The sequence below is a fragment of the Ascaphus truei genome, chromosome 8 (assembly GCF_040206685.1).
Source record: "Ascaphus truei isolate aAscTru1 chromosome 8, aAscTru1.hap1, whole genome shotgun sequence".
Lineage (NCBI taxonomy): Eukaryota > Metazoa > Chordata > Amphibia > Anura > Ascaphidae > Ascaphus > Ascaphus truei.
In genome coordinates this window covers 25,567,338-25,588,699 of record NC_134490.1, presented here as the reverse complement: position 1 = coordinate 25,588,699, position 21,362 = coordinate 25,567,338, and the positions used below count along the sequence as shown (strand labels likewise).

The 21,362-nt window shown below is 41.0% G+C and overlaps 1 protein-coding gene across 13 annotated transcripts in view; it reads right to left on the bottom strand.

Annotated features, from left to right (window-relative positions):
- Positions 1-809: 809 nt before the first annotated feature.
- CRTC1 (CREB regulated transcription coactivator 1) overlaps positions 810-21,362 on the bottom strand; it is a 156,011-nt gene continuing 135,458 nt past the window's right edge. For 3 of the 13 annotated variants that reach the window (XM_075610860.1, XM_075610867.1, XM_075610871.1), the window contains 5 exons: positions 17,732-17,833; positions 7,045-7,140; positions 5,364-5,396; positions 4,485-4,665; positions 810-2,829 (listed from right to left, as the gene is read on the bottom strand). In XM_075610860.1, coding sequence (XP_075466975.1) covers positions 2,618-2,829; positions 4,485-4,665; positions 5,364-5,396; positions 7,045-7,140; positions 17,732-17,833 — 624 coding nt within the window. In that variant the 3' untranslated portion in view covers positions 810-2,617. The remainder of the gene's footprint in view (positions 2,830-4,484; positions 4,666-5,363; positions 5,397-7,044; positions 7,141-17,731; positions 17,834-21,362) is intronic. The other 10 variants (XM_075610870.1, XM_075610865.1, XM_075610868.1 and 7 more) reach the window with 7 other exon arrangements.

Below are 21,362 nucleotides of genomic sequence, written 5' to 3'. Positions count from 1 at the left end.
TACAATTACAAACGTCATGTAAAGTGCCAAAGCAGGGGTCCTTACGCTGTACATCATTGCCATTGGCTCGTTTTCTTGGGGCTGTCTGCGATCGGCGCTCTACAGACTGCACTGAAGAGGATGACCCTGCCCTTCATTTCTGGTCTGGTGACCAGAACCCGGAAGGGATCACATGATTGCTCCAAAGAGCGGTCCTGTGACCATCAGTGCCGGGTGGTGCATAGCCAAAGAGGTGGCAGGTCCCTATGGCACTGAAGGGGTTAAGGGAAAAGGCGCATATTGAAAAAAAACGTTTGTTGTATTGTACACTAGATGGGACATATATGGAGTACCTTTTTAGTATATATTTAGCAAGGTTATGGTAGATGTGCTCTGTAGCTAGTCAATGATTTTCTATTCTGTCCATTAGCGCTTGCATAAAATGTTATTTTTCTTAAATTTGACGTAAATTCATTAAGTTGACCCCCCCCTCCTCTAATTTGGAGGATCTATATATATATAATTGTGTGCCTCATTTATTTAACTGCTCGTAGTATTAAATTTATATATATATATTTATATATATATTTATATATATATTTATATATATATATATATATATATATATATATATATATATATATAAATATATATATATATAAATTTAATACTACGAGCAGTTAAATAAATGAGGCACACAATTTGATTAATTTTATTATCATACAGTATGTGTACCTTTTGACTGTTCCTAATAACACATGCCAAACCAAGCTGTAACACTAAGAGGCACGTGTTAGAAATGATTCTTTTGGCATCAATATAATGCACTGAATATCATGTTTGGAGCTTAATGAATAGACCTGCCAGTATGTGGGACCCAGTACAGTCAGTTTACAGATTGCAGCTTGAACATACTCTTAACCTCCCTTTTCCCCTTATGTTTCTTGTTAATTCTCTTCTCCATTTATAATGTAGCTCCTCCAAGCAGAGTATGACAGCCCACCTGAATAACTCAATCCTTTTGATGACAAAAGATCAGGATCGCCAACACGCGATCGCTTGGATTAGATACGAATAAAAGTGGAGCCCCACTTCCATTCAGATCACGATCAACACTCCAATGGATCTCCCTCTAGACAGAGAATGAGGGAAATTCATATTACACTTGGGGAGCATCCCAACGGCCCCTATAAAGCCAGCCTTGGTGACGTTCATGGAACGTCATAAAAGCCCCTTAAGGATTACCTCCATTAAAATGTATCACAACCTGCAACACACCTACACATCCACGGGACCAATATGATTAGTAGAACTCACCCGTTTTGTGTCACCGATGCATTGTGTTGATCTACAGTGTGGGGTAATTCAGAAGTCGGAAATAGTCACTTTATCTCCGCAAGTAAACGTGTTTCCAAACCTCAATAAAACATGCAGTGGCATGCTTTCCCGGTGTAATTAGTATTCATTGAGGAAGAAAATAAAGGTATGAGGCTGTTGCACCAATTTCTAACAGTTTTACAACGAGACTGACTCATGGATTCATCTGTAAATTCTGTGCCTACGTGTGTAATTACCAATTATTCAAAGAAATGGCGTCTATTAAGATCAAACAAATGATGACAATGACTCCTATTATTCAACTTTTCTACAATGAATGATCTGGTTTCTACGTTTTCCGTGGCGCTTCTTTCTCTGCTGTAGCATTTTTGTTGAAATTCCAGTTTGCAAAATGTATATCCAACTACACTCCTGATGTTCAAAACACTTAAATACATTTACAAAATTTGCAGTATTTAACAAGTTACTGTAGTTGCTGGCCCTTCTGGCAGAAAAACACAAGAAAAAGAAAGAATACCATTAAAAAGTGGAATAAGAGAAGCTCATCAACTCGACAAACTTATGTGTTAGCTGCATAAAATTAATTGAATACAATCTTCCACTGACTCCTTCATTAACCATGTAACGGTGTGCTCTGGCGCCTTGCATTTCAGTCTCTCAAATTCCATGACCGTTGTTCTTGTCAAGGGATGGATTCTTTTGGATTAAAGGGTTGTGAACGCTGGCCAAACATTTAGAATAGGCAAATTCCGAAAGCATTATACAGTTCTCAACATGACCATCTGCAAGAAAGTCATTTAGTTATCCAAGCTATGGATGTTTTCTTTACCATGTGTATGGTCACTCACTGCTCATTGGATTTTGGCCTGTAGTCCTTCTGCAGAGTGAACTAGGATGAATACTGCAGCATAACTGGATACCGCTTTCAATAAGGCCAATGACTTCATAGCAATTAGAGACTTACATCCTCATTTCCCAAACCAGGTTAAAACACTCCAATGTGCAAATTCTTAATGGACACTTCTCAAACATATGCTGAAGCTTTGGTGATGGTTAAGGGGCAAATTGATGTATTATCCTTCATTAAGTTGCAATGAGTGGATTACAAGAGCTAAAATATAGCGCACAATGAGGGATTCGTAACATTGCAAGCTTAGCACAACAAGGTTTTACTCATTGTACATCACAGAGCGACACCTTTCAGCAGTTGCCTTTGACATGACAGGCCCACTGAACTATTATGCTCAGCTGGGGGGGATGGGGAGGACAGCATTCCATTTCCTGGCATAGAGTGTACACTTTACAGTCGGTCCATTCTGAAAGTGTCTTCTGTGGCAGGGTCAGTCAGGACCATGTCTGGGTCATTAAGCATGTGCAGTCCATCCAATGTTAAAGGGTCAATTTTAAGTTCATCCAGGGGAAACTGAGAATCTGAGTCAAAACTCACATCTCCAACCCCTGCCAATGTATTCGACAGTTCCTTTGATAAACTTGGGGGAGACTCTCCTGTCACTGTATAAAGAAACAGAAAAAAAGGTCATATTATTGTAAAGTATTCCCAAAAATGTACAGGCATTTTTACATGTACAGACTAAAACACACACATTTGGTCCTTCTAGTAGCCATATTGGTGCTGGAGAAACGTAGATTTGTGACAGGTGGAGTACACTTGAAGTAGAAACCCATGAGGTTTCATAAGCTCTGTACATTATAATGTAATCTTTTAATAACTCATATATGCTGGTCCCTTACAAAGGTATCACTACAACGGACATTTTACAATATTATTCACCTTTTAAATCAAATTAATATTTTCTTCAATTTTCCCTTCCATTACAATCACATTCCTTCATGGGAAATCTTGCAGGACTTCTAGGTTTCTGGACAAATATTGATGAAAAAACATTTTGTGGACCCCAACATTTTTCTAATAATTGCTATTTAACTCAGTGCTGATCAATGCCGCTTTGGATCGTGTGCTGCATTCCTTCCCCAGTTAGGCATCAGTCCATAACAAGCCTTTATTGAAGGTACAGTTTTGCTACTCGAATATATGCAACTAAGTGGAACTAGGGTTTTAAAGTGTTAGGGATACAAGAACAGTTACGTTAAAGTATTAAAGGGCAGTCCCTCCTAGGACTAAAGTAAAAAAAAACATATAGTTAAGGGGCGGATATGCTTGAACTCAACAGACACACTGAAAAGCAAAACATTCTATCTCCACAAGATGTAAATACAAGATGTAAATAAGTACCTTTACCGGTAATTGAAGCTAAGGAAGTAATTTATACAAATAAGCTGTTTACAAAGTATTTTTATTTTAACTTGGCACACGGGATTTCCCCTTTCACATGGAAGTACTGCATTTTAACATGACAATTCATAATCCATGTTCGACGGGTACAATTTAACAAAATCCTTCCACTGTCTCCCAACCTATTACTCTCCTGACTCTTATACAATGTTCTGCTGCTTTGGTAATGAAGTCAAAGAATTACACTGCTGGTCAATTTGGCAATGAATGTATCAATACAGCAAGTCCCTCCTGTAACCCTCTTTACTGGTCAGGGTTTGAGCCAGGGCAAGACTGTGGCAGCTTTATACTGGTAACCCCAGTTACTGTATAGAACAATTATTTAAGAATGGGGATTTTGCCCTCTTTCAAGATTAATGCAGGTAAGCTTCCTGCTGGCAAACCAACCAGTAATGTTATCACAGTCGCCTCTTACTGCCTGGGTTACTGCTGGCAGCCGTTTAAAACTTTTGGGACATCCGAGTTAAACATTTCCTGAATTGGCACATTCCAAAAGGTAGGGCAGTGGTGGAGAGATACGTGTTACAAAAATATGTAATAAAAATAATGTTGCCCCTTCAGGCTGTCCACAATAGATGGTATTTGGTTAATGTAAATGGTCAACCCTTTGATTATTATTCTGATACCCATATGTATGATTATTGTTGTATGTTGTTATTTATCCTCCTATTTCCCCCCCTTCACCATTTTTTGAAAAACCCAATAAAAATATTTGCAAAAATAAACGTTACCCCTTCGCTGACAGAGGCCAGCAAAGCATTGCTCAGGCAGCAAAATGGCTTAACAGAAAGGACTTCTGCTTCAAGCTGGTACAAATCACTCTGGGATGATGACCCTTTTGGACAAACCTTACCTGTGAGAATGATGTTGGGGATGTTGCCGTGACTGGAGTAATTGAGCTGCTGTGCGTCTTGCAAGCTGCTGTGACTACCTGTAAGTCCCATCATAGCTGCCTGAGTGTAGTTAAGAGTTGAGCATGGACTGTACAGGCTGTTGGAGCTAATTGCATTTTCTATCATATTAAATTGCTCAAGCTGCAGATAAAAAAAATATATATATTAATTATCAGTGTTTTCTGCCCATTTTTATTCCTACAATCTATTCTAATTTCTAGCCACTTGCAGTGGGATCCCTTCAGTTTATCCATAGTTGTAATCTTTATTGCTTTTGTAAAACTTAAACGAAAGACATATTTACTACTCTGTTTCACATCTCACGTTGTTATAACAACAGTGTTTAAAGATATATTTGTATTTAACTGTTTTTCTATTTTAAAATCACATAGGGCCATACTTACTAAGTGGTCTTCTGTCATGAGACACTTTTTGGTATGATACCTTAAGCCCTCTAAGTCAATGGGCTGTATGGAATCTTCCAGTGCCAGCATGTGTCTTATGGCAGAAGACTGCTTTGTAAATATGGACCATAATGTATTTTTTCCCATGAGGTGCCCTTAAGGTTAATGTAAGATGACACAGGGCCAAGGTGGAGAAATACGTTGGTTTATGGAAGAGGTTCACTATGCTCTGAGGTGGCTTGTCGCACCATGATCCAATGTTAACGGCCATTCAAGTCAATGATGGTTAACGCAGGATGGAGGTGTGATGACCGTTAATGGAGTTTAGTGAATCTCTGGCGTTTATTAATGGACAGGACACTGCACCACGGCTCCATTTTATGCTCCGAGCTACTGTAGGTCATATGTAACAAGCTTCTTAACCAAGTTTCTTACATCGAATGCAGTATCCACCTCCTTCGTTTCTTCCTGCGTTAAAAAATATTTCTGTCAGATCTAATGTGCAATTTGAAACAACAATTATAGTGTCTGCATTATGCAACTCATACAGCTGACCATCTCCAAATCACTAGCTGACATACATGGCGAAAAAACTGGGGCCAACTACCCGGATGCATTGATGAGTAGAGGTGAAAGATATGAGATGCTCTGTCAGCTGTGTGCTAGAATTGCCTTAAAACAGATCCCTACTGACATTCTATCCCTAGAAAGGAAAGAGGACTACAAATCCTAATATTTGGTTTATCAAATTGTGTCATAGTGGCACACAGCTCCGAGGGTCAGAAACACTACACTACAAAGTGCCATTGAACTAGGAGGCTTGGCTCTCCCCAATCTTGCTAAATATTACTAAGCCTCTAAACTAGGTCAACTTCTCTTCTGGAATGTTTCCAGACATTCAAGGGGATGGGTTATATACAGTAGAACAATCTGAGGCTAGTCTGGCAAACATCAAATCTCTTCTATGGCTGACCCGGACAAATAGGCCTGTGTCTATTAAATCACACACTCCCTCTCATTGTGGTACTGGTTACAAATCACATGGAATTTTTTTTCCCCCACCGTTGGGTCTGGAATGAGCCCATTATTTAACAACCCAGACTTTGTCACCAGCCTTCCTGACCGGCCTTTTGGCGCATGGAAAAAGGCCAGCCTTATGGCAATCCAGGATATGGTCTCCGGCCACGCTATCAAATAATTCCCAGAATTAAATGATTTTTTTTTTTTTTTAACATTAAGTCGAAGTATTCAGATATGTACAAATGAACTTTATAATGCAGGTCCATAATAGCCAACAACCCTCTACTACTACTTATTTTGAGTTACTCCAGATATCTACAAAATGGTCTAATATCCGCTCTTATCAACAGCTCCTGAGCCCGGTCTATAACCACAAACGTTACATATATGTTAAAATGAAAGGCGGAATTAGGCGAAACACTAGAGGATGTGAGGATATACTGCATGTCTGGCAACAGACAAGAGCTCTATATGCACACATATACAGGAAAATGCTTGCAAACTATTGTTCCGCTGGTATGTAACCCCATTTATGCTGCAGGACAGTCAAGAGGCCCATCCTGGATCTCCCCAAAAATGAAGCAAAACTCTTTAATCACATTCTCATGGCTGCCAGAGGCTGTGTTGCTGCGTGTTGGAAGAAACCAATGCTCCGGACCGGAACAGTCCAGAACAGAATCTAGAATGTCGTGACAATGGAGAGAATCACTGCCTTCCTACGGGAACGCTGCAAACCGTTTACAATTGTCTGGAGTGCATGGCTTGAGTTGGGCTGGAGGGGGAACGTTAACAGATATGGCTCTACTATAACCTGACAGCTGCGGTAATTCATCTACCTCATGGTGGGTGGTTGCCACGGGGGGTAACATATATATATTTTCCGGCATTCCTGAAACAAGCTTTTCCCTTCCTTTTTATCCCTCTTTTCTCCCCTACTGCTTCAGGTACAATATGCTCTCATTCTGTTAGGTTTCTCTTTTTTTAAATCTGCTCCCCCAACTATTATGTCCACATCTTTTTTTCTATATCCCATAACAACTAACAAATAGACAGTTAAAAAAAATAATAAAAAATTGAATGTAAATTAGATACACACTTCATAAATTACCTGGTGAGACAAGGCATTTGTCTGCCGTGCATTCATCTGCTGGTCATAATACGAATCTCCAAATACGCTTCCTAGGATTGAGTGCTAGAAACAAAAAGCACAGGTTGTAAAAATCTATATCGGATGAGCTGGATTAATGCTATACAGTATCTTTAGAAAATAATGTGAGGTTAGAATGACTGACAATAGTTCAGGACATTGAGGTCTCTATTGGACTATTTTCTAACTTCAGATTTGCTAAAGTGCTAGCCTTCTTGGATATTAGTTTATTATATTTGGACAGCAACAGATAAGAGGTTCTCAAACTTTAATTGTGGTCCACATCTGTGTTAGTGTGTGGAACAAAAGCCACAGACTGCAGCAAATTTTTAAGTGTTTCAGGTAGCAGCACCAACATCCTAGTTCAAGAACCAACATATTGGAAACACCTGCTATAGAGATGTCAGTTTCTTAAAGACTTCAAATATGATATTTTATATTTATCCTTTACTTCAGTCTATGCTCTTCAACCCTGTGATGTAAAAGTACAAACTGCAGGGCCACAGACATACTCAACAGAACAGTACAGCAGCTTTGTTCTATAGATTTAAAGCAGGACTACATTTTCAATAATGCCATTCCTTGTTCTTAAGTCAGTCATACTGCGTTAAATCACAGAATGTTTCCTTGTATTCTGTAATGTTCTACATCCCACAGGTTCCCAGCAATTAAAAAGAAACACTACTTTTAAAGAGAGAACATGTGCCCTCTGCACAGATGTCTTGTACAGATTTGCTCGTCAGAAGCTTCCTGCTCGGGACAGTTACTATAAAGGGGGAAATGTGCCCCTGAAATGGGGGGCTATCCAGTGTTGAAACAATTCAGTCGGAATTTAGGACAGGTCCTGTTCAAATGTAAGAAATCTATATTTAGAAGAACTTATTGTTGCTTTACACAATGTCCCTAACATTATAGCACCCGCTTTATACACATTGGATGGTCTGCAACACGTTGATAAATCCTGCTGTACTGTTCCTTCTGCAATATTCTTTTGTTTTATAAAAAATAAGTTGATATTTTTCTTAAGTATTTAATTCCATCCATTGCATAAAATACATTTCATGTTGAACGCACAGTGCAACAGAGGATGTTATAGTGGGAGCTAACAATGTCGCACTCCTTTTCTGCAGAGTTTATTGTTGGGTTTTTTTTGTACACAAAAATAAGTTTACATCCTACAAATACATACAATGTAAGCTTTTAAAAAGCACAGGATGAAAATACACAACAGGAAACATAAGAAAACAAACAATCCACCATAGGGAAGGGGAACATCAGAGCAATTATTTGTGTCTTAAAATGAAAAAATGTGTGACTTCATATTAATCAGATCTTAACAGTCCTTTGCAAGATTACACCGATAAAACTGAAAATGACCCACTTATTTAAAAATAAATAAATACAAATATATATATATATATATATATATATATATATATATATATATATATATATATATATATATATATATATATATCCATTCACACACAGAGAAAGTAAGTCCTGTATAAAGCACTCAAATTTAATGGAAAAAAAGATGGATTTTATTAGTACACAGAAAAAACGAGCAAAGCTGCAAAAAAAATAAAATTACAAAAACAAAGACCGCAGCAACTTCAATATCTATGTTTCATACAATATCCACATATCAGTAGAGCATGAAATTCAGGATTGCAACACTCTGTCTCTCCTCTGATTTCTTGACTGACTTCCCATTAAATCCCGAATCACCTACATTTTCCTCTACTCCTTTAAGGCTCTTCACTCATCTGCCTGTCCCCCTCCTTATATCTCTGTTCTCTTGCTACTGTATGTATCAACTTGCCTACTCTGTTCTTCTAAAGATTGTCTGCTCACTGTCCCCTGAATCTCTACTGCTCTGTCCCACCCAAAATCTCTTACTGCCCCATACCTCTGGTACTCTTTCCTTCACCAACCCCCTTTCCATCTGAAACACCTTTGCATTCAAGTTTTTCCATAGCTATGGTAAATTACCTCATGACTACAACATAAGTAGTTGGACCCTTTACCTTGCCATATAAAATGTGCACTTTAGAGACACCCCCCACGACGAGGGAGAAAGAGAAAGAGAAAGAGAGAGAGAGAGAAAGAGAAAGAAAGAGAGAAAGAGAGAGAGAGAGAGAGAGAGACGGAGAGAGAAAAAAAGAGAGAGAAAGAGAGAAAGAGAAAAAGAGAGGCGGAGAGAGAGAGAGGGGGCCAGGGAGAGAGAGACGGAGAGAGAGAGACGGAGAGAGAGAGACGGAGAGAGAGAGACGGAGAGAGAGAGACGGAGAGCGAGAGACGGGGCGAGAGAGCGAGAGACGGGGCGAGAGAGCGAGAGACGGGGCGAGAGAGCGAGAGACGGGGCGAGAGAGCGAGAGACGGGGCGAGAGAGCGAGAGACGGGGCGAGAGAGCGAGAGACGGGGCGAGAGAGCGAGAGACGGGGCGAGAGAGCGAGAGACGGGGCGAGAGAGCGAGAGACGGGGCGAGAGAGGGGCGAGAGAGCGAGAGAGGGGCGAGAGAGCGAGAGACGGATGCGAGAGAGCGAGAGACGGATGCGAGAGAGCGAGAGACGGATGCGAGAGAGCGAGAGACGGGGCGAGAGAGCGAGAGACGGATGCGAGAGAGCGAGAGACGGGCGAGAGAGCGAGAGACGGAGAGAGCGACACGGAGAGAGAGCGACACGGAGAGAGAGCGAGAGACGGAGAGAGAGCGAGAGACGGAGAGAGAGCGAGAGACGGAGAGAGAGACAGAGAGAGAGTGATACGGAGAGAGAGATAAGGAGAGAGAGATAAGGAGATCAGCACAGTGGGAGATTTTATACGGAGCAGCTATATGGGACAATAGGAGGAGTTATAGGGAGTGGTTATTTGGGCTAAAGCGCTGCACCTGTGGCCCTTGATATAATGTTGTCCACCACTGAAATGGTAAACTGTACAAGGCAGGGATAAAGTATCAAAGAGGCAGGGAGAGCATGTTTAAAGAAATGTCAGATTACTGCTTTTAATTGCATTGGCTGCTGGTTGTTTACGGCTTGTTCTGCTTGGTCGAGATATCCAAATCAAATCAGCTTTATTCTTTCGATCAAGCAGAACACAACAAGCAGTAAACAACATTTTAGAAGCACCACCAAAGCATAACAAACTCAACAAGTAAGCCTGCTTATCATGCCGAGTGCCATCTTCATGAAATTCCTCTCCAGAGTACGAGGGTGCGAAAGGAACAATGGTTTGATATAATTCAAAGTACTCTTACATTGCAATAGATGAAGAGGGAGCCATTAGCAGTTTTGCCACAAATGATTCCCTACACAATTTCAATTATTTAATCCCAAAAGATACTCAAAATGAACATCTCATTTTAGCTTTCCTGAGAAAATATTAACGAAGCAAATACAAATAATTAAATGGAAAATATGGTAATGTTGCAAACGTGTAAAATTCTGATTTCCAAAGATATTTCTGGTATTTGACAGATCACCTGCTTAGAATTCAATCTGTTGAAACATGCAGAGCTCATGTTTGGCAGGAAGTAACTCAGAACCAGGATTACAAGTAGCAGCTACATGAAGCTTGTAAAGAATAATGCCTCTTTTGTGTAAGCCTCTTAGTAATGTAAATTATTTTCGGGCAACAACACATTGTAATGTAATTCGAGTTTCATTCCTGGAACCATGCAACCCACAAAACAGTCTGCAATTAAACTTGGCTTTATACATTTGACAAGGTCTTCTGGTTTTTAACATCTTTGCTCGACAAGGTTTATAGGAAATTATTATTATTATTATTAAATGTCTTATAGCAGAGGTACAGTATGTTTAGTATTTTTCCCACTGTGGTTTCTGAAAGAATACCGTTGATTTTAATGGAGCCGACATTTTTTAATCACTGGGAAGAAAATTCTCAACATAATAAATGCGGGCTTTAGGGCCTCTACTGAATGATTATAGCTGCAGCTCATGGGTCCTTTCTATGTAATGTGCTAACAACCTAACTCCACCACGACACGTATTACCCAATAACAACAGTGCTTGCCAATGGTCAGGTTCATAATAGGAACACAAGAAATCACAACCAAACCAGTCTCTCCCCTACAATATGGTTTGCGTTTTTCATTTTTCTTAATTTTAGGCTGGAAGCTGAGAAAGGACAATCTTGCCGTCAGAATCACTACCAGGGAGATCTATCAAAGCAATTTTAGAGGGAGGCATGTTTAACTTGTGCCTTTGCGCTAATGTATCAATATACATTGCTGGGATGTATTACATTCTGGCGCTCTATGCGTCACATCCATGCTGCCAAAGACAGAGGTCATTACACTCTGCTCATATTACTTGACTCCTCTGCCGCATTTGAGACTGTGGACCACCCTCTTCTCCTTCACATTCTTCATACTCTTGGTATTCGTAACAAAGCTCTATCTTGAATCTCATCTTACCTCTCCCATCGTACTTTCAGTGTCTCCTTTGCCAACATCTCCTCCTCTATCGATCTCCGTGTGGGGGGTACCCCAGAGCTCTGTCCTGGGACCTCTTCTCTTTTCTTTTTACATACTAAGTGACCTAATTAAATCTCTTAGGTTAAAATATCACCTCTATGCTGATGACACACAAATGTACTTTTCAGCCCCTTACCTTACACCTGCTATACAGACCAAAGTTTCTGAATGTCTCTCCGCTATATCATCCAGAATGGCCCTCCGCCGACTTAAAACGTCATATGTAAAAAACGGAGCTCCTCATATTTCAAACAAACCCTGGCCGTAGTACCTTCTTCCACATTACTGTTGAAAGTACTATCATACACCTAGTAGCACAAGCACGCTACCTAGGAGTCACACGACTCCTCTCTCACATTTAAAAGGTAGCTAAAACCTGTCGTTTTTTCCTCCGCAATATTACAAAGATACGTCCTTTTCTCTGTTGCTCGACTGCTAAAACTCTGACACAGGCCCTCATTCTCTCCCGTCTCGACTACTGTAACCTCCTGCTGTCCGGCCTTCCTGTCTTCCCTACAATCTATCCTAAACGCTGCTGCCAGAATCACTCTACCCTTTCCCAAATCTGTCTCAGCATCTCCCCTGCTGAAATCCCTCTCCTGGAGCTTCCTATCAAATCCCGTATCACACACTCAATTCTCCTCACTTTTAAAGCTTTACACTTCTGCTCATCCTTACATCTCAGCCCAACAGCATCCCGACTCGTGTTCTGCTCAAGGATGTCTTGACTCTACCCCTTTTGGATCTAAAGCCTTCTCCCGCCTTAAACCGTTCTCACTGACTGCCCCACACCTCTGGAATGCCCTTCCCCTCAATATCAGATTAGCACACTCTCTTTCCACCTTTAAAACCACCCATCTTAAACCACCCATCTTAAAACACCCATGCTTAACGAAGCATATGAGTAGCTCTGTGGCTGATACTATTCACCTCATACATCGACTGTGGCCCCTTGCAGACGCACGTACCAGAACACCCTCCTACTGTGTCTGAACGTTCTTCTTACCTACCAATTAGATTGTAAGCTCTTCGGAGCAGGGGCTCCTTTTCCTAACTATTACTTTTATGTCTGAAGCACTTCTTCCCATTATTTATTATTTATAGGATTGTTACGTGTATTACTGCTGTGAAATGCTATGTGCATTAATGGCGCTATATAAAGACATTTTTTTTTTATTATAAAAAACAAAAACAAAAAAAAAAAACCAACCAGGTCTGAGGTGTATATAAACATACCTATGCCAGAAGAACAATTTACATTTGCGTAATGCAGCAAAACAACATTTTCTTTGCATTTATACATCATCCACTGTGTGTTGATTAAATAGGCAGATTTGAAAAACTCCTCTTATTGGCCCCCACCTAAGGAACTTTTTAAACCTCCGTATACACCTAGCACCTTTTCTTCCCTCCTTTAAGTAAAAGCTAAAAACAAACCTAATTGAAGCGGTTTAATAATCTGGACTCATGACCACTGCTTCCCATGGCTACAAAGGCGCTTGGCAATACATTTGACCAGGCACTGCCATCCCTGGCCCTTACTTCGTCTCATACTACTGCCTTTGTGTTTCCCACCACCCCCCTTAGATCGCAAACGCTCCATAGCCCTCTGTTTCTATCATGTTTGTATATTTCATGCACTTACAATATTCTGTTTTGTAAAGCGTTGCATACAGGTGTAGCCAGCCTTACCATCCCTGGAGCAGCGGATGAAACGCTGAAGCGCGGGGAAGAGTAAGGCCGCGTCCATAGAGGAACGTGCTAGCTTCCACGCTTCCTCCTCCCGGCGTCGCGATTCAAATACAAACTTGTTTGTATTTCGAAGCACTGCTCTCCCTGTAGCGCATGTGCATGTGCTCTATGCATTGGCGTCCTAGTGTTTGTTTCGCCGCAAGCTACGTAGCTCGCGCCGTATCCTGCACTATGGACAAAGCTCAAGGCTGGCTACATCTGTAAATTGATGGCGCTATTTACATATATACATTTGAAAAAACACATGCGGTTCAAAACAAATCCCTTTGCCAAAGCAGCAAACAGCACCCACAAGTACCTTATGTGACCATTGCTTTATTTTTTATTTTTAAATAGTCACTTTGCTTTTTTACACGCTGACAATCTACTTAATTGTGACATTTGCCCATTGCTCCAATCCTCAACCTCATCACTGCAGCTTTGGAATAGCTTTTCAATCTCTGTTAGATTTGAGCACCGATTTAGTATACTGTATGTGACTTTAATGTACTGTATGTTGCTAGGTAGGACTGAGATTAAGTTTTTTAAACGGATTATTACGCTCGCGGAAGAATTTCCCCATGGGATGCTGGGGCTTAGATTTTTCATTATGCAAACCAGGAGGTTAATTATCTACCATTTTATGGTTGAGAGGATCCGTGAGACTCACCACCCTTGGTGAGCCTCCCGCCTGCCTCACTCTGCGATCGGGTGCTCCGCTGCTGCCTCTCCCTGCAGTGCACTACCGGACCCATCCTCCTCCAGCCGCCGGACTACAGGCACGTGCAGACATAAATACAGTCTCCTGGTCCCGCCTCTAGTTTGTGCCCGCACGGGGGTGTCGTCAGCGCGCCACGCACGCACGTAACACGTGCTCAACAACTGCCTGCTCTGCGTCATCAACCTGCAGCTGCTATACGACTCACCTGTCTCCTGCGTGACTGCAACCAATCACCGTTCGCGCTAACGGCGCGCCTCTGCTCCTCACTCATTGGCCCGCCTCCCTGTTATATGCTCAGCCGGCCCACTGGCTCTTCGGCTGAGCATAACCCTTTGTCAATGCAAAGTGTTTCACCGCTCTCCTTGTTCCTGCTGGCTTGCGCTCCTGTTCCTTGATCTCTGTTCCTGACCCGGCTATCCCTTGGACTCCGCTCTTCTGTACTCCTGACCCTGGCTACCATCGACAATCCGCATCTCTCCAACCCTGACCTCGGCATATGTAACACGACTACTCATCTCTCCAACCCTGACCTCGGCTAATAGTACCTGCAACGATCCGTACCTCTCCAATCCAGACCCCGGCAAGTATCTCGACTATCCGTACCTCTCTAATCCCGAACCCGGCTACCTCGACCAATCTACACTCCAGACACTAGTCCCCACCTCAGCCCACCTTGTTTGTGGTGAGCACTCCGTGACAATGGTACAGTATATGCTGTAAAATTAATTTTGCATCAGATCTGGTGACGTGTAAATAGGAAGAATAGATGCATATATTATACCGAGATGCATCAAACTCTGCATCTGTCAACCTTTTTCTTAGTGTCCAATAAATCTATCAAGTCCAAGGTGGCATAAACCTTATTCTAACAGTGAAACTTGCTGAAAGCAGCAATCCCAATGTATTTATTTACAGGATTGAAAAGGGGTCCTCCGTAGCTTAACGGTGCTATGTTTAGCTATGTGGTCTTCGGCTCCCAAGATACTCACCAGTTTAGTCATCAGTGTCCCATCAGGAGATTTAAATGGTGATCCAATAAGAAGCCGCAACCAATGGCGCTGCAGCTTAATATAGGCCCATGGAACCTGCGGGATTTTTACAGCAATTTTGTTTTCCCTAGAGGAAGCATTAATTCCTGTAACTACATCTGTATCTCACGAACAGGGGGGCCACTGGAGCTAAAAGTAGTTTGGTTGAGTTCCAGAAGTCCCCCTGGTTCCAATTCTGTTAAAAAATAAAAATTAAAAAAAGGTAAAAACAAACAGCAGCTGCTTTAAAAGATTTCTTACATTTAAAGGAGATGTAAATAGATGGAATAACATAACAGCACATAACCTGAGGTTAATAAAGCGGAACATCTAAAACCACATGAAGTAATACAATCTATATCAATGGTGCAATCTGCTCCAAAACACAGTGAAAAAGTTGTCTGTGATAATTTGCACCACAGATTTATGAAACCTGTTCATCTTGCTACTTACATTAGGTGCATAACTTCTAAACCTGGCTAATTTGATGCAGAAAACTGCACCAGTTATAAGCACAAATGTTGATGCATCTCATCATATTGTCTTGAATCTCTCCTCCCAAAAACAGTGATGGAGCAAGTTGGAACAATTAAGCAATTCATATAAATAGAGGTAAAACACAACAAATGAAAACAACCCATCAGTAAAATACTGTAAGTTGTTATCGGCATGGTGTAAAATGAACTTTCTCTTAACCCTTTTATTGCCGGTGATGTGGGTAAAACGCGAGACAAGCCCTTTACTGTAAAGGGTACAGCCCAGCCTTAACTATACAAGCCATGTAATGTAGCAGGGGCCTAGGCATGGTGGGCATTGCTGCTCCAGGAATCTGGCTCTCCCTCTCTATCCAGTGCAGAGGGAGCGGAGATGTTACTGGCGAGGATCGACCACTTTAAAAATCCATTAAAGTGCGTTCCAGGTGTCGTCTTATGGCAAAAGATTGTTTAGTAACTATGGCCCAAAATCTTGTTAATACTTAATGTATTGAAGATTTATAGTTGTACCATCTATTAAACAGATTGTTTACATGTTGCATGTACTGTACAGAGAAAACAGGGGAGGGGGGGAGAGGAAGTGAGAGGAAAGAAATAAGCAACAGGCAGTGTGTGCATATTACAAGTAATCTTTTACATCCCTTTCTCTTTTAGGTAAGGTGATATTACAATGCTTTTTCAATTGTTAGATCAATTGTTTTATATTTTAAGGCATACAGTTATTCAAACCAATAAAGGCTCCCAAACTCTGTAAAACAGTCATTGTGACTCAGTTATAAAACTGGACAATCTTTCCACTTCAATCTACAGGTGCAGCCACGAGTATTCGTACACTTGCCTTGGAAAATCTGGGGCAATCTCGGAGTAATGCTGCAACATTTCTGTGACATTTCTGCAGACAGACTATTGGCCCATCGGATTAACACAGCGGTGGTCCCTGGCAGTCCCATTCTGTAGAAATGTCAGAGAAATGTTGCAGCATTACTGGGAGATTGTCCCAGATTTTTCAAAGCAGTGTTCGGATACTCGTAGCTGCATCTGTATTACACCGAAAGTGGTTTCTTTTTTTCTTTTCTTAAACAGGAGTCCCCTCCCAAAAAATTAACATTAAGTCACTCCATAACCTGATAGAAATAGATCAGCAAATATTCTTTATGGACAAGTTTTCATCTTACTATTGCCATGGAATCAGCAGTTGCCTTGGCAAGAAGTGTGAACAGCAGCAGCCATTATATCCTCCTAAGTAGGAACGTCTTCAACCCCTGATATCTCCAGAGCTCAAACTATAGAATGTAAGGGTAATATTGCTATTAAAAAAAAGCAGCAAAAAGACTTTGGTAAAAAAAAATGCTCCTTTTTATTATTGCGAAGTAGAGCAGATTGCTTCTTCTAGCCAGCTAGGCTGAAGTTCTGCCTTTACCATTCTACACTATGGAAAAAATTGTAAAACAGAATAAAATGTACTTACAATCAGCAGAGAGCCATTGAGCCAAGGGAGAACAAAAGGAATGTTGATGTTTGGGAGTACATTTTATTTTGCTTTTATTTAAGTGCATAAAAAAAAAAGTATGTACTGTAGGGTTGTGTTTAGTATTTTTTTTCCTAAATAACATTTGACTGTCCAATGATCCAGAGTGTCAGTCTTTGGAACAACCCCTTTTAGAAAGGTTTTTTTCTTTTCTTTTAACTTTATTTCCCTTTTTGGAACTTTTGGCTTATTTTCTCTTTATATGCTTTAAAATATATCTTTTTCAATGTTGGAAGCATTCTCCAGTACAGCTGTATACAGTACCTCTACTTGATGAAACAGCTGTTAAAAGGTGTTGACATGTATTATTCACCTCTTTCATCTTTACTTCCCTTAGATCTTGTCAAAACCAGATTTTTTTTGCATGTGAAGAATTAATCACGAAGCCTTTAGGCTTGTTAGATCTTTGAAGACAGAATTTGAAGAGCTCTCCCAAAGGACTGCTTGAAGACCATCAACTTATCACAATGACTACAAGTACCTTCTACAAGACTCCATCACAAACTAATTATGAAACTACATACAAGATGGGACATCAGAGATTCATGGAGCACATAACAGATACAGTGATAGACCATGGGGCAGTAATGGTAAGACTTGAAGCCTACGACAAAACCAAGGCACAGATTCCCTTACTTGAGGGGAGCTGCCTGGAGAGAAGCCTTGATTGGAGACAGGAGAAGTGGGAGACTGGTTGGCCGGGGATCCAGCATTACTGCGGTACTGCTGGAGGGAGGCCTATAGAACAACACAGAATTAAAGACCACTGGATGGTTAGAAGAATATACACTTATTTGCCCATTTGTGTATTCCTTGGGACGGTCTTCTTCCATGATAACAGATTTTACATCTGCATACAGATAAGAATTATATGAGGAAAGTATATTAACAGAAGTACTGTAGTCTCAACCTTTGTTTAAGTTAACCCTCGTCAGTCCTTTACAATGTATGGCTGGCTCTTCCAGCACTGATGGAGCCCGTCACATTTCAAGTAAAGAAAACAAACCATATTAAATTGACAGACGGTTGCGTGCAAGATAATCCAAACTATGTTAATTTTAAAGTAGCAAACTCCCACATTACCAGAACACTATTGATTTTTAAATCTGCCATCCCTCCCCATAATCAATGTTGTGGTTACCTTATATGACGCAGGGCATTCCCCGGACCTGAACCAGAGAACTCAAAGCTCCCGAACAATTAATTTGTTAAGATAATCAGTTCATTTTTTCCAGTACTTGCAAGGAAAATAAAGATGGCAATGGGAAGTTGGAATGTCATCTAATTATCATGTCACCGCGTTATACTGGCAGACAGCGTTAAGTTGAGCCCAGTGGCCATACTCCTCCCCCATGACAAGACAATCATACATTTTAAATATAAAACTGGTCTACCATCAAATCGAGTACCACTGTTGAGCTCCGGGGACCCCCAAATAAGTTATAAAAACAAACAAGAAAATGAGCAGCATGGACTGCTGCCGAAAGATTCTTTTATTAATGGATACAGGTTTATGACCCAAAAATATGTGTTCCAACCTGCACTTAGTCTATATTTCCAGGTGAAATGCATTGGGATACAATGTTAATCTAAATGTATCAAAATGTTAGTGTAGATAAGGTCCACTTGACAACATAATCTGCCTATTGTTCATAACTGCGGTAATCGCTCAGACCCCATATGAATCTATCTTGTATTTGCCAAACCATCTGTAAGTAATCCATTTAGAAATAAGGGAAAGTTATAATTTTTCTTTACATGTCATCTGATCACTTTGTTTTCTCTTTTTGGAAACCACACTCATCTGTAGAGTGCAAAGTACTTAGCAAAGAGTTCAAGAAAAGATAACAGAGGAGGCATATCTATGCACGCTATGTACATTCATTTGTTCTGTAGGCCAGGGGTACGCAGACTGGGGGACGCACAGCGCTTACAGAGGCACGGCGCTCTTCTCCAAGGAATTTAAATTAAATGCCGGGGGAGTGCGCAAGGCCTCTGTAAGTTCCCTTACCTTGTCTCCGGCGGCTTCTGGCGACGTGGCGTCAAATGATGCAGTGACATCACATGACGTCAGAAGCGTGCAAGAAGGGGGGGGGAGAAGAGCAGGCAGGAGGGCTAAAATGGAAAAGTTTGCGCACTCGTGCGGTAGGTTGAAGGAAGTAGCTTACTAAGAACATTGGCTTTGAAGTGAGTAACATGGTTCAAATTCGTGCTTCTTCTCCTTGTGACCCGGGGAAAGCACTCAAATTAGATTGTAGACTCTTCTGGGACTCATGTCTGCAAAATGCTGCTGTATGTACAGTACTGCGTAAGTAAATGCTACAGAAGAAATGATAATCAACGTTGCATGATATCTTGAGAAAGGTCCATGCACTGGACAAGGGGTGGCCAACTCCAGTCCTTGAGGGCCACCTATGCTGAAGCAGGGATATCCTGAAAACCAGACCTATTGAGCATACAAACATAAGTCTGAAAAAGGTCACCCTCTGTTCCATGAAGCCTCAGGAAATGGGTGATCTCTTTCAGCATATCCTATTAGTGTTTATTACTTTGGGAATTAAGGCTTGTGTGTTTCAAAAATACAATCACTGAAAAAAAGCTGGTAGATATTTATGTTTGAAAAGTTTCATAAACCTCCTTTTCGTAGAGCGATACTAGACTATTTAACTTTGTAACCGTCCATTAATTTAAAACCTCTAAATAAAGCGTTCAAAATAACTTTCCATGTCTGTGCAAAAATACAACATGCAATGTACTGTAATCCCTTTTAATAAGATCACATTTTTGCATGTGAAAGCAGAACACACAAAAAAAGATTTATGAAAATATACCTAGTTCTACGAGAAGTTGTACCCAGAAACTGTTAAATTATCCCCATCTCAACCAGAGGGGTCATTGCAAAGCAATGCAGCAAACCAGATTATAAAAGACTGTAGAATGACATAGAACCTATGCAGAATATACACGTTTGTATAGGATTCAGTGGCAGTATTAGTGCAGAACAACACAATATTTATCAACATAACACACCAGTGAGAGCAATGAAGCCTGCTTCATTGAATATCAGCCGGCCTGCAAATAGATTTTTTTGGGGGGTGGGGGCAGGACCAATTTAAAGAATGGAGCACCCACAAATGCTATAAGTAATTATATATTTACAAATCTGCTGCCAGACTCCTCTACCTCACTCACCACTCCAGTTCTGCTTCTACATATCCTCTAGAATCAAATGTAAAACCCTAGCTCATAGTCCAAAGGTCTCAATGACGTTGCTCCACCGTACATCTCAACCCCCAACTCCAAATGTATCCCTAGACGCCCCTAACGTTATGTCCATGACATCCGCCTTTCCTCCTGCCTTATTACCTCTTCTCAGTTCGGCCTACAAGACTTCTCCAGTGCTGCCCCTCTCTCTGGAATTCCGTATCCTGTTTCATCAGACTCTCCCACAGCTTTCAAACATTTATAAACTCCCTGAAAATGCACCTTTTCAAGAAAGCCTACACTCCTTCACTCCAACATCCAACTCCCCCCCTCCCTCCTCCTTGGGACCAGCTGTTTGGCAGGACCAATCTCCACACTATGTAACAACCCCACCTTCAAAGCTTAATGGGATCAGCTGTCGAACTGGAACAGAAACCAACCTGAGGTGTACTCTGTGCCACAATGAGCAGCCCCTTCACCTGTTTCAACATTATTCCTCATTCCTCTAGATTTTAAGATCATTACCCTTTCAATCTGTTTGTGAATGCTTGTCCTTATGTGTGTATGCAGCTCTGTTTTAAGTAATAATCAAATCTATGTACCCCCATTGTACTGAGCTGTGGAATATGTTGTCACTTTACAAATAAACGATATTAATTATATATCAGTCTACTTTGCCTGATCAGGTCTGTTTTCCCACCTCCTGTCTCTCGTACACCCTTTAAGTCATACCATCTTTTCCTGTTTTGTCCCTGTTATCTCACCCATCCCATGTATCCCTCATACATATCTCCCTCATATGTCCCCCTTTTCCTTCCCCCAATATGTTTCTCTCCTTCCCCGTTTACATTTGTTTCCCCTTCATCTCTTTCATCCCATATCTTTCTCGGTTTTCATTCCTCCTCTCATTTCTCTGCTCTTTCCCCCTTTAATGCATTAATTTTTCCTCATGTATTTCTCCTCGTGTCTCTTTTTTTTCTTCCTCCCACTGCCTCTCTTGGCCCCCTCATCTCTCTTCTCACATGTTTTCTATCCTTCGACATCTTCATGTCTGTCTCTTATT